Source organism: Cygnus atratus, chromosome Z (assembly GCF_013377495.2).
Source record: "Cygnus atratus isolate AKBS03 ecotype Queensland, Australia chromosome Z, CAtr_DNAZoo_HiC_assembly, whole genome shotgun sequence".
Lineage (NCBI taxonomy): Eukaryota > Metazoa > Chordata > Aves > Anseriformes > Anatidae > Cygnus > Cygnus atratus.
In genome coordinates, this window is record NC_066396.1 from 26,485,479 (window position 1) to 26,502,188 (window position 16,710).

The window sequence follows — 16,710 nt, forward strand, 5'->3', positions numbered from 1 at the left end:
CAGGAATACAAGTAACCCCCTGCAAGTTGGTGAATTGCTTACAGGGCTTCTTTCCAACAGGAGAGACGTAGGTGACATTTCTTTATGAGGAACAAATGAATTCTGCGAACTGTTACATACAGCTAGGAGTTTCCTGCTGGTGGGCACAAATAACTGCGCTTATCTTCCTTGAAGGCTCTTTAGACTAATGCTGTTGCTGTAAATTGTGTTAGCAAATGGTAAATCAGCATTGTGCACAAAGTGTAGAAGGGTGTCCTGCATTTTTAATCTTGTTGTTGTTGAGAGCTGCACAATACCACTGTGTAAACACCGCTAGAAGATGTTTATTTCCGAAATCGGCCTTTTTGCACAAGAGCCTTTTTTCTCATACTTGGTTAATTGGCAAATAATTAGAGCCAGGCTCCAGCTTGCAGGCGGCGCGGTGCAGCGCCCGGCGGGGCGAGGGGCAGCGCGGCGCTCGCAGCCCTCGGGACCCTTCGGCGCGGGGCTCCGCGCATCCTCCGCGGGGCTCCGCGCACATCGGGAGCCCGGCTTCTTGTCCCACACCCCGCCCGGTTATCTTCCCCGTCTGCCGAGCGGAGCGCTCCCCCTCGGCCGCTGCGGGACCCGCGGGAGCCCCGCGCCTTTCCCCGCCGCCCCATGCGGGATGCGGGCTTACGTGACAGCGGCGCTGCTGCTGCTGGTGTTGGTGCTGGTGCTGGCGGTGCTGGCGGTGGTGCTGCCGCCCGCTTTCCCCACGTCCCTCCCCCGGGTGTCACCCAGCCGCTTTGCATGCGCTGTCCGCCCGCCCCCCGCCCATATACCCCTTCCCCGCTCCGCCGCCGGGGCAGAGCTGCGGCCCGGCGGTGCCAGCAGCAGCAGCAGCAGCAGAAGCAGCAGCGGCCGCCCCTTTCTTCTTTTTCCTCCTTCTCCTTCCCGTCCTTCTCCCCTCCTTCCCTCCTCGGCCCGCCTCCCTCCGGCGGCACCACCTCCGCCCGGCAGCGCAGCCTGCCCGGCCGCCCCTCCGCGCCCCGCTGCCCTCCCATGCGCGGCGCTGCGCCGGCCGCGGAGGCACAGGGGACGCCGCGGAGCCGCCGCCGCCGCTGTAAGTCGGTGCCCGGCGACCTGTTGCGCGGCCGCGGAAGGGAGGCGGGAGGGCTCCGCAGCGCTCCGGGACGGGGGGATTGGGGTAGGGGGCTCCGCGGGCGCGCTGCGCCCCGGGCACGGCCCGTCCCCGGGATGCCGGTGATGGGCCGGTGTCGGTCACCGGGGGACCCCGCCGTCCCCGGGGAGCCCTGCCGGGGGTCGCGGCACCCCCCGGGGGCGGTGGGGAAGGACCGTGAGCCGCGGGGCTGGCTGCGGAGCGGCTCCGCCTGCCCCCGAGCAGAAAGTTTTGCACGTGGTGGTGGCTCGGTAAAGGACAGCGCAAGGCGGCCGGGCTCCTCGCGCTGTGTCTCGGGAGGAAGCCTGAAGTTTTGGTTTCAGAGGGGGAGTCGCTTGGGCATCGCGACCGGGTGAGCTGCGGGGAATCCAGAGCCGGGTTTCTTTGTCTGCGTGCGGTGAGCAGCGCTGCATTCCTTGCAGGAGCAGCGTGCTCCGCTTTCCGCCTCGCCGCAGGTCCCAGGAAGCCGCCAAGGTCCTCCTGGAGGAGCTGGGGCAGGATCAGGGTTCGGATCTGCGGGGCTGGTGGCAGCGCTGCGGGGTTAGCGGCTGAAAGCAGGACCGGTTAAATCAATGGGACGTACAGCAGACTGCCTCCCCTCCAGCCGTTTCACTGATCCTGCACAAAATTCAACCAGCCCCAAGTAATTACAGGGTCGTAGTAAAATGGCTCTGCACCGTGGCTGTGTCAGTAATTTGAAAATACCTATTTTCACACTTGGTTTAGGCAGAGACCTGCATGCTGCAGAGCTCCAAAGAAGTAGGGCAGGGAGTCTGTTGTTTAGCCTTAAAGTAGTGTTTACTACTGGGCTGCTGTGACAAGTAGCCTGTTGAAGTGTAATTATAAATCAAAGTCTTGGTTGAACCTCTGTTCCTAGATAAAATCTATATCTGTAATTTGCTGACCACTTCTTGTCTTTTACATACAAATATTATTATTTCTAAGGAAAAGTTGCCTGAAGGGAGTTGACTCATTTTATTCAAGATGAACACTTGCTCACTGACTGTAAATTACCTCCGCTGAAGAATTTGAGGCTTGCATAATTTCCAGCAGCAAATAGAGAAATCAGAGATGTCATTTATGCCGTTTAATATTCTAGTGAGATTCTGGAGCCAGCTAATTGTTAGAATCTGCTAAAGGATGCTTACAGAAACACTGCTCGTTAGTAAATTGTGATAGTTGCCTTTAAGGGTGTTTGACTAGTCCATGTGTGAGCTAATCTCGGCAACCACAGCGGAGGAAAGAGATGCGTATAGATATGTATCTTTGTTCTGTTTGGGGAAATATGTTAGCTTATCTTAAATGTGAATTGGCATACTTTGAATTCTTCTCAATAGATGACATTGTGATGATAAAAGCGAAGTTACTGGCACAGTTAAAGACCAGGGTATGTGAAATGGGCAAGTGGTTCATAAGACTTGACATCGCTCGCTGAAAGACACAGTCTTCTGTTTTACTGGGGTGAAATGCTGAATGCCTTTCTCAGGAGCAGTTTGAGAGCGTATCTCGCTATTTTTTAACAGTAGGGTTTGTTACTGTGGCTGTGGGTGGGCTTGGGAAACGTGCAGTGATCTGTTCCTCCCCTCTGCATACGGTCTGTAGCTCACTAGCCTCCAACGTGTGCTTAGCTGCAGGGTGGGTTTTTTAAGTTTGCATCTATTTTGTTGTGGTTGTGGGCTCATTCTGAGCGATCCTTCACAAGTGGTGCTTGCAGGAGTGCAGAGCCCCGTGGAAGACCTGAACGCCTGGGTTTGCAGCCTTTGACGTGAACTTTACTAGCCCTGTTTCTGAACCCTGTGTGCATGGAATAAGAAAGTTTTCAGTGTACTCTGAGTTCCTCCAGCATATAGGGGTACAGGAGGAGAATCGTGTTTCCTGGCATGCTGTAGAGATCGTGGCACGCTTAGGCTGTGGTGTCTACACAATCACTTAACTGGGAGAGAGAGGAAGGGGGCAGTGAGCATCTTCAGTCTTCAGATCCTGGCAACTCTGTTGTCTCTGATCAGTGGGTGTTTAGCTCCCATTCTGCTCCCTGGCAAAGGAGACCTTGCAGGATTAGTTCCTCAGTGTGAGGAAAGCCAAGCTGCAGAGATCTAGGAAATGCTGCGCATTGCATGGTAATGGCATTTAAAAAGGTAAAGTCTGTGGAAGTTCTAAAAACTTGCAGGGGATTCTTTGCTGGTGAAGGGTTCCCCTTCCCATCTGTGTCTCCCCACGGTTTGTGTGCTAATGTTTTGAGCCATGACCCTTTCTGTAATCCTTCAGTTCCAGCAGTTTCAACCTGAGAGTGTATGGTCAGTGTAATCTTTTTGGCTATAGATTAAGTGAGTAATTTTAGCCCAAGATTAGTGTTCAGGATCCTTGAATGGCATCTCAGTCTTTATTTGCCAGACTCTCTGCCAGTTAATACAATTGCATTAAAGATGATTTCATTTTTCTTGTAAAAGGATTTGTGCTGTGAGGATGTGCCATCCTCCCTAAGTTGCTCTGTGCTGAGTGTTAATGCATTGCATAGGCTGGTCTAGGGAACATTGTTTTAAAACACCTTTCCAAACTTTTGCATGGTAGAGTGAGCCAGATACTCTGCCTTGTGGCTCTGATGGGAAGTGTTCCTTGCAGTTTTGGAGGAGTTTGGATTGAGTACTGTTTACTGAGCTGTATTGCTTGCTCTTTTCAATCCTAGTTAAACTGCACCAGGGAAGTTGTTTTGCGGATTAAAGGAAATGGGTTATGGTAGTTTTGCAGTAAGGTGTCTCTTTGTTTCTTAATTGGTGTTGGCTTGAGGGTGGTTTATTTTTTTCCCTGTGACTGAAGTGAAAGGTATATCAAAAACTTGCTGTTGTATCTGACAAATTGATTATTCTGTATATTATTTAGGGAGGAGGATGGTGCTGACTATGCTGCATCTACTCTGCATTTGTTGATGAGTGTGTGTATATTCCATATGCATGAATGGGATATTCTGAAATGGAGTCTGTTGGCCAAATGAATCATCTATGCTGTTGATTTTGTTGAAGGTTCTGGTCATCTGAACCTAGAAAAACAGATGTATTTAGTAAAGTTTTTTGAGGGTTTTCAACCTCTTTTGTCATCTTTAAGTGTGAAATGCAGGAATAGAGTTGTACAGTACTGTACTGCTTAAACATCCTCAGGAATATGAAAATGTTTGAGTCTGTGAGAGAGGGAAGTGCATCCACGTTAAACACCTCCACAGGCAGCCCCGGGTCATGCTCTGACTTTGAGCACTGGGAGCCTCCCAGGTAGGCTCTCGCCCCATTCCTTATTTGAAAGTGCAGTAAAAGGGACTCTGAGCATGAGAATATCGTAGTTATAAGGGACGTCTGGTTTTCTTCTTTCTCCAAGCTTCCTCTGCAGAGAGAAGTGAGACGATTACAGTCGCAATCACAGCCATAGCTTGCACTGGGCTCCATATGCTTCATCTCTTACTTGCACTGTGGCTTTTTGGCCATTGTCTTTTTATGGTTGCCAGTATTCCTCAGTTTCCATGTACTCCACTCTGTTTTGGCTCAACTCTAAATTAAATCTGGAATCTTGCTCCTTTAATCACACGTAAGCCTACATATCATGGCAGATAACAGGAATACTCATCTCCAGAGAGAGACTGAACAGCATTGTGTTTGTGAGGAGTAGAACAGTATGGGGTATGCCTTGTGTTTTATGTCTCCTCCACACCTCAAAAGTAACCAGCAGCTCTCAATGGCTTGTGCTCTGAGTACCCGACTCTTAAAGTAGCTCCATCACGGCGATGCCTCAGTGGCTTCAGCTGGCAGTGAAAACACATCTTTTTGCTGACTCTGGCCACATAAATGCTGTATCATTACAGCAGGCAGCTGCTGTCGGAGTTCAAGATGTAATCTCTGAAATACAATCATAATATATTTTTTTAAGGGTTTTGCAAGTTTAAACCTATGATCCTTGCTAGGTTTTCCTTTTAAGGTTACCCTTTTTCATTCTCTGCTGTTGCATATGGAATCATTATACTAAAGCGAAGCTTCCTAATGGGATTAGTAGTTTTTTTGTTCCCCATGCAGCTTTTGACATTCCTTAGGTGTTCTGTCTGGTAGCTCTTCCTGCTATGATTCAGTACAGGAGAATGTTTCAAGCATGTGCATGTGTACATATGTAATGAATCAGCTGGTCTCGGCTGGGGAAGGGTGAGAAAATCAGTCCTGGTTCCTTTTCTTTCTCCTCTGACTTACATGCTTACACTATATTGCTATGAAAGCTGGAGATCAGGTTTCCCAAGATAAACCTGCTCTTGGGCAACAAATTTGGAGTATGTCATTTATGAAACTCATCTAATGAAAAAATAAACACATGCCAAAGGTAGATGCAATTCTCTGACCACTCATCTATAAATTAGGGCTTTTTCCCATCTTATAGTAAATAATAGATAAGCTTTTTGATTTTGAACAATGAAATTATTTGTCTAATTAATCGTATTAATTTTTTTTGTTTGTTTGTTTGTAGGTGTAGAAGAAAATGTCAGTCAGCATGCATGAAAATCGCAAATCTAGGGCCAGTACTGGCTCCATAAACATATACTTATTCCACAAGTCATCCTATGCTGATAGTGTCCTTACTCACCTGAACCTTCTGCGTCAACAGCGTCTCTTTACAGATGTACTTCTCCATGCTGGAAACAGGTCATTCCCCTGCCACAGAGCCGTTCTGGCTGCTTGCAGCCGCTATTTTGAAGCAATGTTCAGTGGGGGGCTGAAAGAGAGCCAGGACAGTGAAGTCAACTTCCATAACTCCATTCACCCAGAAGTCCTGGAGCTGCTTCTGGACTATGCGTATTCCTCCAGGGTTATCATCAACGAGGAGAACGCAGAGTCGCTGCTGGAGGCCGGCGACATGCTGGAGTTCCAGGACATTAGGGATGCTTGTGCAGAGTTTCTGGAGAAAAACCTTCATCCCACCAACTGTCTCGGCATGCTGCTGCTGTCGGATGCTCACCAGTGCACCAAGCTTTATGAACTCTCTTGGAGGATGTGCCTTAGCAACTTCCAGAGTATTAGTAAAAGCGAAGACTTCCTCCAGCTGCCCAAAGACATGGTAGTGCAGCTCCTTTCCAGTGAAGAATTAGAAACAGAAGATGAAAGGCTGGTATATGAATCAGCTATCAACTGGGTCAACTACGACCTGAGTAAGCGTCACTGCTATCTGCCCGAGCTCTTGCAGACGGTGAGGCTGGCCCTCTTGCCAGCCATATACCTCATGGAGAATGTGGCAATGGAAGAACTTATCACCAAGCAAAGGAAAAGCAAAGAGATAGTAGAAGAGTCGATACGATGCAAGTTAAAGATCTTGCAGAATGATGGAGTAGTCACTAGTCTGTGTGCCAGGCCCCGTAAAACTGGCCATTCGCTTTTTCTTTTGGGTGGCCAAACCTTTATGTGTGACAAGCTGTACCTGGTGGACCAAAAGGCAAAGGAGATCATTCCAAAGGCTGACATACCGAGTCCGCGGAAAGAGTTCAGCGCTTGTGCCATAGGCTGCAAAGTGTATATCACTGGGGGACGGGGATCAGAAAATGGAGTCTCCAAAGATGTGTGGGTGTATGACACTCTTCATGAGGAGTGGTCGAAGGCTGCTCCCATGCTGGTAGCTCGGTTTGGGCATGGCTCTGCCGAGCTGAAGCACTGCTTGTATGTCGTAGGAGGACACACCGCAGCAACGGGTTGCCTTCCAGCTTCCCCTTCAGTATCCTTAAAGCAAGTCGAACAATATGACCCCGTCACCAACAAATGGACCATGGTTGCCCCGCTGCGAGAGGGAGTGAGCAACGCAGCTGTAGTCAGTGCGAAGCTTAAGCTGTTTGCTTTCGGAGGTACCAGTGTTAGCCACGACAAGCTGCCCAAAGTTCAGTGCTATGATCAGTGTGAAAACAGATGGACAGTACCAGCCACCTGCCCCCAGCCCTGGCGCTACACAGCTGCAGCTGTTCTGGGTAACCAGATTTTTATTATGGGTGGAGATACCGAATTCTCTGCATGCTCCGCTTATAAATTCAACAGCGAGACGTACCAGTGGACTAAGGTGGGAGATGTGACAGCCAAGCGAATGAGCTGCCATGCAGTGGCATCTGGAAACAAGCTGTACGTTGTTGGAGGCTACTTCGGCATTCAGCGATGCAAAACGTTGGACTGCTATGATCCCACGTTAGATGTATGGAACAGCATAACAACCGTGCCCTATTCGCTAATTCCCACGGCGTTTGTCAGCACGTGGAAGCACCTCCCCTCATAATTGTGTGTGTGTTGCAATTAGAAATTATCAGGTAAGAAACAGCACCTTTAAATTCCACAGTAATAATGTTTTTCACAAAGCTTTTCAGCCGCAGCTCTGGGGAGGGTGAGTATATGCAATCCACGGGCGCAGCCGGAGCGATGAGGCACATACATTCACGGGCTGCTGTAAGCCAGACACTGAGGCTGTGACAAAGCCAGGTGCTGCAAGTAGTTTGCTACATTCTCTGCATCCACTGCTCTTTATGGAGCCTGTTGCTGCATGATTTAGATGTTGAAAAATGTTATTTTTGCTAGACGCTGTGCTAGTGGGGAAATGCAGAGAATCTTTTGAACCCTGAATCCCGCTCTGCATTTAAATACCAAATGCATGCTAAGCAAGGGTTCCGTGCTATTTTCCTGACTGCACAAGTCAGGTCGCTGTATATCCAGTAGCAGGGATTGTAAATCCTGATCTGAAGCATGATAGTGAATTCACTTGCATTTCCAGGCAAGCAGCGTGCTTTCCCCTTTGGGGAAACTTGCTGACTTACATCCATGAAAGGTGTTTTACGAGCACTTCAGGCCTGGTTTTCTATCTCACCTAGACAGCAAGGTCGCACCTGCCTGGACTAAGGTTGAATTTGGCCCACTGATACACTTTAAAGTACATATTTTTCAAAATATTTATGGACATATATGTTGGACTAGATGTAGTGTCAGGAAGACATATAATTAATATTGCTGGCTGAAATAATTACCAGTCTATAGCACACGCTGTTCCAAAACAATTTAATTATACATAATGGGCCAAGCTCTTACCAGATGCAACTTCAGCAATGTGTCTTCTCACAAGTTAAGTCTCTATTTGGCCTCACTTGTTTGGTTCTTGTAAATTTCTGATTTTTAGGAGGAAGGGAGAAAATATTCATTAAATAAATAAATAAATCTGGGTACCTACACATATTGCCAACATCTTTCAAAACTTTTTTTTCATGCTAGACTGCTACCTGTTTCAACCATTTCCCGCTTTTCCTAATTTTTATCCTTCCAAGTGTTGCATCACATAAAATATGTTACTGACATTTTCCAGAACTGTTAGTCTGTATTTTGCAACAGATCTGGCAGACTCCTGCTAGTGTTCTTGTATTGCTTTTCTCCCCCTGAGAGACTTCAGGACAGAATCGCAGTTACCACCAGCCAACCAAAGAAGCGTAGTGGCGTTCTTAATCCTAAATAATCTGTGTGCCCTGTGAGTGGTAACTTGGTTTTGGATTTGAACTGTGTGCAATGGGACTATGAAGGCAGGCTGGTTAGAATGTACAAGACAAATCAATGCAGCTGAAATAATTACATGAGCTTTGCATTTGCATCTAAGTTACCTAGAGGTGCAAATGAAATAGGTTCTCCAGAAATTAGGAAGAACAGCTCATGTTTAGAGACTCCCTGGGTTCAGACCATGGTGGTGTGTTGTTTTTTTTTTTTTTCTGTTAAGTTTTGCAGCTGGAGACATTTGCCCAACTCTTGCAATAAATGTCAAGCCCAAATGTCTTTGAAGCAGTGTAGATAAAAGAATACACTCAGGAATTTAATGGTGGCTGTGAAGTCCCTTTCACTCTGTAATCTTCCGGGTTAACTGAGGATTCGCCTTGCAGTTGTCTTTCAGCCGACTGGGAGCTCTGAGTAGAGAATACAGGCCTGCGAAGCAGCAGGTCACCACAGAAATCTCATGTGAAATTGGGCTGTTTTATCTCCTTTGTTTTTCCCAGACCTAGTCTTGAGAAGGCAGGGCAAACCATTGAGGCTCACCACATCCGAGGTGCTGGGGTAACCGCACCGCTTGACGGAGAGCAGGCAGAAGGCTTGATTTCTGTGCGGTGGCTTCCCCGCTACCTGGGAACAACATCCTTGGTCAATTCCTACTACTACTCACTTCCAGCAGTTCTCAGTGTTATCAGAACAGTAGTATTGTATGCCTGGACTCACATCTGTGCCAAGAAAAATATTGACTTATTCTTCAGAGACTGACTTAATTGTTCTAACATTTACAGTGCATGAGATGGCGTGTTTTATTTTGAAAGCACGTCCTCAGAATATAGCGGTGCAAAAAGCTTTCATTTGCTTTGCAATATCTTGTTAGAAGCCATTACTTTAGCTTCACTTACACACAAGATAACTGAATGAATGCAACTGCAGACTGAAATCTCTCCAATTCTGTGTGCTCATCCAGCAAGTAGTTTTTTTTTTTTTTTTTTTTCCTCCACTGACTCCTGCTGCTTTGTCAGTGGGTGGGAGGGACAAAAAGGAAATTACTTCTGATTACCCTCTGTTTTTATGGCGCTGTGTGGCCCCAGTCTGACAGCTTTTAGGAAGACTAGTCTGCTTTGTCCCTTTCCTCAAACCTGGGGCTTTTGAGTAGGTTGGGGATATTTTTTCTTTGTTTCTGAATCATTTTGTATATATATATATATATATAAAGTTCATCCCATAACAGGAAAGGTTGTTTTAGCTTCAGTGTTTGTGTATGTGCTTCAATGGGAAGAATGACACGCTACCTTGAAGAAAGTCTAGAAAGCACTAATCAACACTAAATGCAGAGACTTTTTTTTTTTTTTTGGGTGTAATAAAGATAGCCTGTTTCAAGCCCCAAACTGCAAAAAGGCATGATTCTTGGGGTTGTTACATAGGCTTCTATGTTTCCTGTAAGTGTTCCCTTTTGTGCCTTAAACATAACAGCTTGAGGGATTTGGTATGTTGAAAGGAACTGTGAGTTCACTGGGGCTTCTTGGCATTGTAGGGATGGAGGATTTGACTCTGAAAATGCTAGCAGTGCCGTCAGAAATGACTGTTAACGAGCTGATGATGGTTTGGAAGCTGGCATTTTAATATGGCTTCAAAGTGAAAAAGGAAAGCACAATCTCAGCATCCAAAGGCTGAATTTTTCATTGAACAATCAATTTTTATAAAAGACTCCAGGATAGAATTATTGATGCGTGGTGCGTTGCTGTGTGAAAAGAGATGAAGCAGATTTCTGCTCTAATGAATAGCAGAGATGTTTTTAGTAGGGGGATTAATATGACCCTTTCTATACAGTGAATAAATTCAATTCAGAGTTCTTCATGGTAAAAAGGAGGCATTGGGGTGAGACACCTTCACCTCTCCTTCTGCTTTATTCCAGCCAGGTTTGCTGTGGCCCAGTGACAGAAAAGCTTTGTGCGCAGCTGAGCTTCTGTAGAAGAGAAATGCACAAGCTTATTTCACTTAAAACAAATCCACAGACCCTGGACACTGAAGTGTTAATTCTGCGGTAACATGGAAATGTTAAAGTATGCAGGACGCAGAGCCCATCGTGTGAAGCAGCATTAGGCCAGTTTGATTTAGCTTTCCAATGACTGGATTTATAGCCAAAAAATTAACTGACCCCTTTCTGGGGGTCAGTGGGATAGTTTGCTAAGTAGGTCTAATAAGGCAGAATCTGACCCTAAATAATTGTGTCATGGCTGGTTTATTTATCAGTAGTTGGCTATTACACATGAACGCTAAGGTGACAGGGGGCGGGGAAGCCCATCAACTGGATTGTATCCTAAGCCTAGCTTTTAGATTTTCTTTGACGTCTAACAAAAACCTTATGGTACATTGTCTCAGCAAAACCTTTTAAGCCTCCTCTCAATCTCTCTCTCTCTTTGTCCCCATGGTTTTAGTTGCCTCCATTATTTGGAGAAGAGAATTGGAACCTCAGATCTGGAGAAATGGTTTTAATGAAGAAGAATCGTTCAGCGTCTCTTGCATTTGAAGAAAATCATCTGCACCTTGTAAATTACCTAACCTAGACATGAAGGAATGGGAGGAAAAAACTGTCTTCAGTGCTTCAGCACGTGGTTTAAGTATGAATGAATGAACCTATGATCTGGTCCTTGTGCTAGTAATTGTGGATTAATGCCACTATTATTCAGTCCTTCAAAAGAGACAGGACTTCTCTGAGCTGTGCAGCACGCAACTCTTGATTTCCGTGGACTCTGCTGTTTGTATGTGAAATTTGAAATGGTTGTCACCTCCCTTTGTGACGGCTTGAAGTGCCAGCTCCAGCTGCAGGGGAAGCAGGCCAGGTCTGAAGCAGTGCGATGCCGCTGTGGGTGAAGAGACAGCGGTACGGCTGGAGAACTCCGCTTACTGGAGTGTGCTGGTCTGTGGGCAGCGCCTACAGCATCTCCTGGACCCCATGCTGCAACATGCAGCGAGCAACCTCCCACTAGATAAGGAAGAACACAGTGGTGAAATGTTCTTGCAACAGTGGCGAACAAAAGTGACATCCCCCAAATGCTCATTGTTCCCTTTCCTCCCTGTATTTATAAGTAATTCAGACTGTCCCATTCCTGTTATGTTACTTGTTGTAGATGTAGTTATTTATTGTTCTGTGCTTGCATGCTGAAACAATGCCTGCAATTGTCTTCATGTTGTAAGGGCTTGTGTGAATTGTCGTATGTTTTGCACATTTTGTGATCGCTGACTTGCTCTGCTGCACAAAGAAAGAAAGCTGCTGGGTAATGGTTGGAGGTGGGAGGATGGGAGGGAGGGGTGGCTTCCTGGTTGGAAATGGAAGGATTACAAGGCAGGATCTTAAATTACACCCATACTAAAGGAAGAAGCCATGGAGGTCACTTTCTCAGGCCACCAGCTCCCCAGGTTGCTTGCGGTGTGTCTTGTAGATGGTGTCCTTGCTACATGCCGTTTGCTGGTCATGCCTTTCAGTTTCTAATCTGGAAATACCCAAAATCACTTGCAGCTCTCTCTTTGTGCAGCTACCTGATTGCAACGCAAATACTGTGGAATAGCTTCTGGATACCAAGCCCAGGTGAAGTTGTTGTCCAAAGTTATTTATTTATTTATTGGATTAGAAAAGGGGATACTTTCAATATTAGCCACATCAACCTGAATAAGTGGAGTGTGGCTGATTCAAGAATAAAAGCAAAAAACCTCAAGATATCTTAGTGATGAAGTCTTTTTTTTTTTTTTTAATAAAAAAATAAGGAAAAAAGAGCAGCAATTTTGCACTGACCAGATTGCCTCATCAACTTGGATTTCAGATGATCATCTGAGTGGGCAGGTGTGAAAGACCCAAGTGCTTTAGCAAAACTCCCATGGGGATAGAAAATGAATTTCAAAACTCCTAGTCTTAAAAACAAGCCTCAGACTCTTCTGCCTTTTCTTTTCCATAGTCAGGTATGTATGTAAACACTTGGTTGCTCAGGAGCATCAGGTACAGTCCTGAGAAACTAAACTTTTACTTTTAAATATATTTTTTTCTGTCTGCTCTTGAGATAGACACAAACCTACTCTTTTCCTTCTGGACTTCAGAAGCTTGTTTTTCACAGGTGCTTTCTTTGCCAGATTCTGTTATGAAGCATGTATTGTACCGTGTTTTTTTCTAAATGTTTCTGGAGCCCAACTTAACTGGCACATTCAGTAACATGGTTGGTGTGTGCTGCGTTATAAGTAAACAGCTGCATGCGTGCATGCAAAACAAAAATAGTCACATTGGTGATGCTTGCCTTTCTCTGTGTGACAGTGATGTAGCTGTAGTTGTGAAAGCTTTGTCATCTGAAAGTAGTTACACTGGTCACTGGAAGTTTCTCTGTGCTGCCTTAAGTTTGACTTGGTGTTTGGAGTAGACCCTTACATTTCAGAAATAGAGTACTTGGAGTTCTGTGAATACTGAGACAATATAAATTAGCAAAGGCATTAGCAGCTTTTTTTTTTTTTTTTTTTTTTTTTTTTTTTAAGGGTGAGGCCCAGCTAGATGCAAACAGTTATAGTTCCTCTGGTTAAACTGATTTGTTGAAATGATAGAATAAAAAAGTGTGTAAACCCACAACCTCCCTCTGCCCATCATTGGTTCCTTTCTCCTAGCTGGCTTTCAAGCAATAGGAAAACATCTTAGGTAGGATAGATCTTCCCTCTGTATCCCTTAGCTTGCACAGGTTGCCCTGCTGAAGGCTTGAACTGCTGGTGCCTCGCATCTTGTGGGTTGCTCCCGCGAGTGCAAAGTGAGCTATCACATCAGACATCCCGTGTTTTGCATGTCCTCTCCCCGGGTGCTAGTGACTACATGAGGTACGAGGAAGTGAAGAACCAGGTCCCCCAGGGCCCCTTTCCTTGAATAAGGGCGTACAGGTTCAAGACCTGTTTTTCCCTGTCAAACTGATTACAGTACGGACGTGGAGCTGCCCTGCACCTCTCTGCTTAGCTTGTAGCACAAATGCTCCGCGGCACCGTGCAGCTTCCGAAAGCAGGATGAGTTTTCTGCAGCTGTTTCCAAAGTTGTGGTCTGCTTTCAAGCCCTCGATACTAATTCCTGTGTGTAGGCTGAAGGAAGCTGGGGCCAGGGTGGGCCTCTGGCTCTGCAGGGAATAAATACGCTGGGCTCTTGCTCTGAACTGGTGTGGGAATCCTGGCTGGCTGCTGGACCATTCCCGTCCTGCTGAACACCCCGCGCTTTGAAGCGAGTGCAGTTCACAACGGAGTGCACACAAAAACCTTGGCATAAGACGAGAAGGTTCCTCTTATTTTGCAGGCTGGTTGCTGTAGAAACATGTAACAAAGGACAGCCTTCCTCTTCTGGTATAATTGTGCAGCCCCTTTTCTCTAGGTCTGACACCTGTCTGAATAAGAGTGATTAGAGCAGAATAATGTTCCCTTTCCTGGCTATTGAAGATGTGGTTCATGTACTAAAAGAAAACTGTACAAGTGAAGAAGTAAAATGTCTATGTTGTGTCATTTTGTTTGCTACTATGTCTTAAGGTTTTGTAAAACTTGCATATATATTTTTTTTTTTCACAATGTGAAACTGAAGGTCAATAAATTATTTGAGATTTTCTCTCCATGGAAGTATGATTCTATGACTTGTTTAAAGTGTTGTCTCTTCCCCCTTCCCACCCCCCCTTCCTCTCCATCCCCCAATGTTTTGAATCCATTATAATGTTCTTTTCATGTCCTCTTAATAAAAGGACGTCAACAACATGCAGTTTACTGCTTTGGTTTAAGCTTCTGCTTCAGTTGCATTTCCCCTCCCTTTGTTCTGTTCTGCTGCTGTTACTATGATCTGTATCTCAAAGTTCAGCAGCTAAACCTCTGAGAGCCTCAAAACATTTAAGAACAGGAAATGCAAGTTTGCTGGTGCTTGCTGTACAGTTCAGCTAGTGCTTGATATGACTTGGAAGCAGTATTAAGGATCTCGAATCCTTCGTAATTATTTGCCAGGAAAAAAAAAAATGCTGGCTGTGTATAAAACATTCCAGTTGTTATATATAATATATACACAGAGCCAAAGTCTTTGATCTATTAAGCTCATTTACATGTTTTATATATATATATATATATTTATGCTATTGATCTTCTATGTTGGCTTGGCACCTCTCTGGCCATAAGATGTCCCTTACCTTTGTCCAGATCTAAAATAACGTTATACAGCAGCACATACCCTGGAAGTTCAGTTCCTCAGGTCTGCTAAGTGCCGGCCTGCTTTCCTGCCTAGAAGAGGGTTTTTCTCCAGTACATTGCTTTGGTGCGAAGGGGCAAGACCTTTCTTACTTGCTTTTTTTTTTTTTTTTTTTTCCCCCACTACCTGCTCTCCAGTTCCTTTCCTTCTACAGCCCTAAAGAAGGAAAAAGAAAAGGAGGCCTCCACAGGCCACAGCGCAGAGCAAGGAAGACACTGGTGCTTCAGTTGCTGTCATCAGCCTGTATGGCCTGGATTCTGGCCCTGAAAGTAAACTCGCAGTGCTTATTCAGCATATGTAGAGAAAGGTAAAGAAGTAGCAGGAAGTATTGCTTTCTGCAGGAATTAACTTTTCTGAAATCTTCTAATTTTATTTATATCAAAATTCCTGTAGCTACCCCTTGAAAGTCACAGAATTCTTCAGGGTGTTTTTCATCACCGAAAAGTCAGGCTCACAATATTAAGTGGCTTACAAGGCCTAGGCACTGCTCACTTTCCCTGTGTTTGAGGTATCCACAAATCAGTCTTGGCTGGGGGAGTGGATGCTTGCCTTAGGGAATCTTGAGATACGAAGGGTATTGGAAGAAATCAGCCATCTCACGGAATAGGGAAAAGTTACATTGATTACAGTGTTCATTGGAAGCTCTTTGCTGGACAATAAACTGCATTTTTTGGATTTACATTTTGCCAGGGTCTGGGCTAAGCAGCCCTGGGCATGAACAGACTGATGTGCCCTGATTCGCTGATGTCATTTTAGGGTGTGTGGGTCCTTACTGGGGAGCTTTCATACCACCGTGGATTCAAGCTCCCTTTGCTTGGTTCTGAATGGAGAAGACTCACACTGGACATCCAATACGTATGGTGAGAATCTGAAACGGATAATTTGCATTTAAATTTGAAATATAGCTGATAATCTGGAAACTAGACACCTGCAGGGCATCAGCACCTGCAGGGCATGATGAGTACGGACAATAAAAGTCTTGAGTGAGCAGAAAGGTATCAATTTGCCAGCATTGCACAAGGCTCCATCAGGCATACCTGCATGGTCAGCCCTGACCTGGACAAGCCCCAAAGGCTCTGCCTGTGCTGGCTGTTCCTGGCATCAGTCTCTGGCCCTGGGCTGGCTGGCGTGCAGCAGCCCACAGCTCTTCCAGCAGCCCCTCATGCTGGCAGTGGCTCAGGTGGCTGCTGGAGCGCTCTGGCTCCCGAAATCTACTCAGAAAGCTCAGGAGTGCAAGTTTGCATGGGCCAGAAACATGCTAGGGGTCATTCAAGCACTTAGCAGAGCAGGTGATGGTGTTCCAGTGCCTGGGAATGTTCCTGAGCGTGGTTTAATACATTGCCGCAGTCATGGCCAATGCATCCGGGTGGCACCATGTTAAGGGAAAAACGGGTCCAGGAGAGATGGAGACATGCTGCTCCTCCAAATGTTGTGGCATCAGAAGTGCCAGGAGGAGAGAGCACAGCCACCCATGAGTGTGTGAGAACAGTTTGTGCTTCCGAAGGCAGGAGATGGGAGTACCCTGCGGGCTTTGTGGCACCAGACACAGTGTCTTCTCATTCGCATTTCCAAAAATGAAAATGGAGTGAAAACTTGTCACAAAGAGACACCTTAAGTGTCCAAGCAAGAACATATATGTGCGTCCTTATCCTCAACTAGCAAATACCAAATGAGACAAAGTTAAGGCTCTTTGCTTTAATGGACCACCAATGCCTAGCTCTACTGGCACAACTTTCATTTCTGCCCTTACACCTCTAAGAGGCAGTGACCTGTGATGATAATCTGGCCTATCATGAACATGTATATGTGCATGAACCATACAG

At 46.0% G+C, this 16,710-nt stretch overlaps 1 protein-coding gene across 6 annotated transcripts in view; it reads left to right on the top strand.

Moving 5' to 3' along the window:
* ENC1 (ectodermal-neural cortex 1) overlaps positions 1-14,272 on the top strand; it is a 39,806-nt gene extending 25,534 nt beyond the window's left edge. For 4 of the 6 annotated variants that reach the window (XM_050716495.1, XM_050716496.1, XM_050716497.1 and 1 more), the window contains 2 exons: positions 5,633-7,445; positions 11,094-14,272. In XM_050716495.1, the coding sequence (XP_050572452.1) occupies positions 5,645-7,414 (1,770 nt within the window). In that variant the 5' untranslated portion in view covers positions 5,633-5,644 and the 3' untranslated portion in view covers positions 7,415-7,445; positions 11,094-14,272. Of the gene's footprint in view, positions 1-801; positions 1,085-5,469; positions 5,489-5,632; positions 7,446-11,093 lie in introns of those variants that run through there. The other 2 variants (XM_035553647.2, XM_035553645.2) reach the window with 2 other exon arrangements.
* The last annotated feature ends 2,438 nt before the right edge of the window (positions 14,273-16,710 follow it).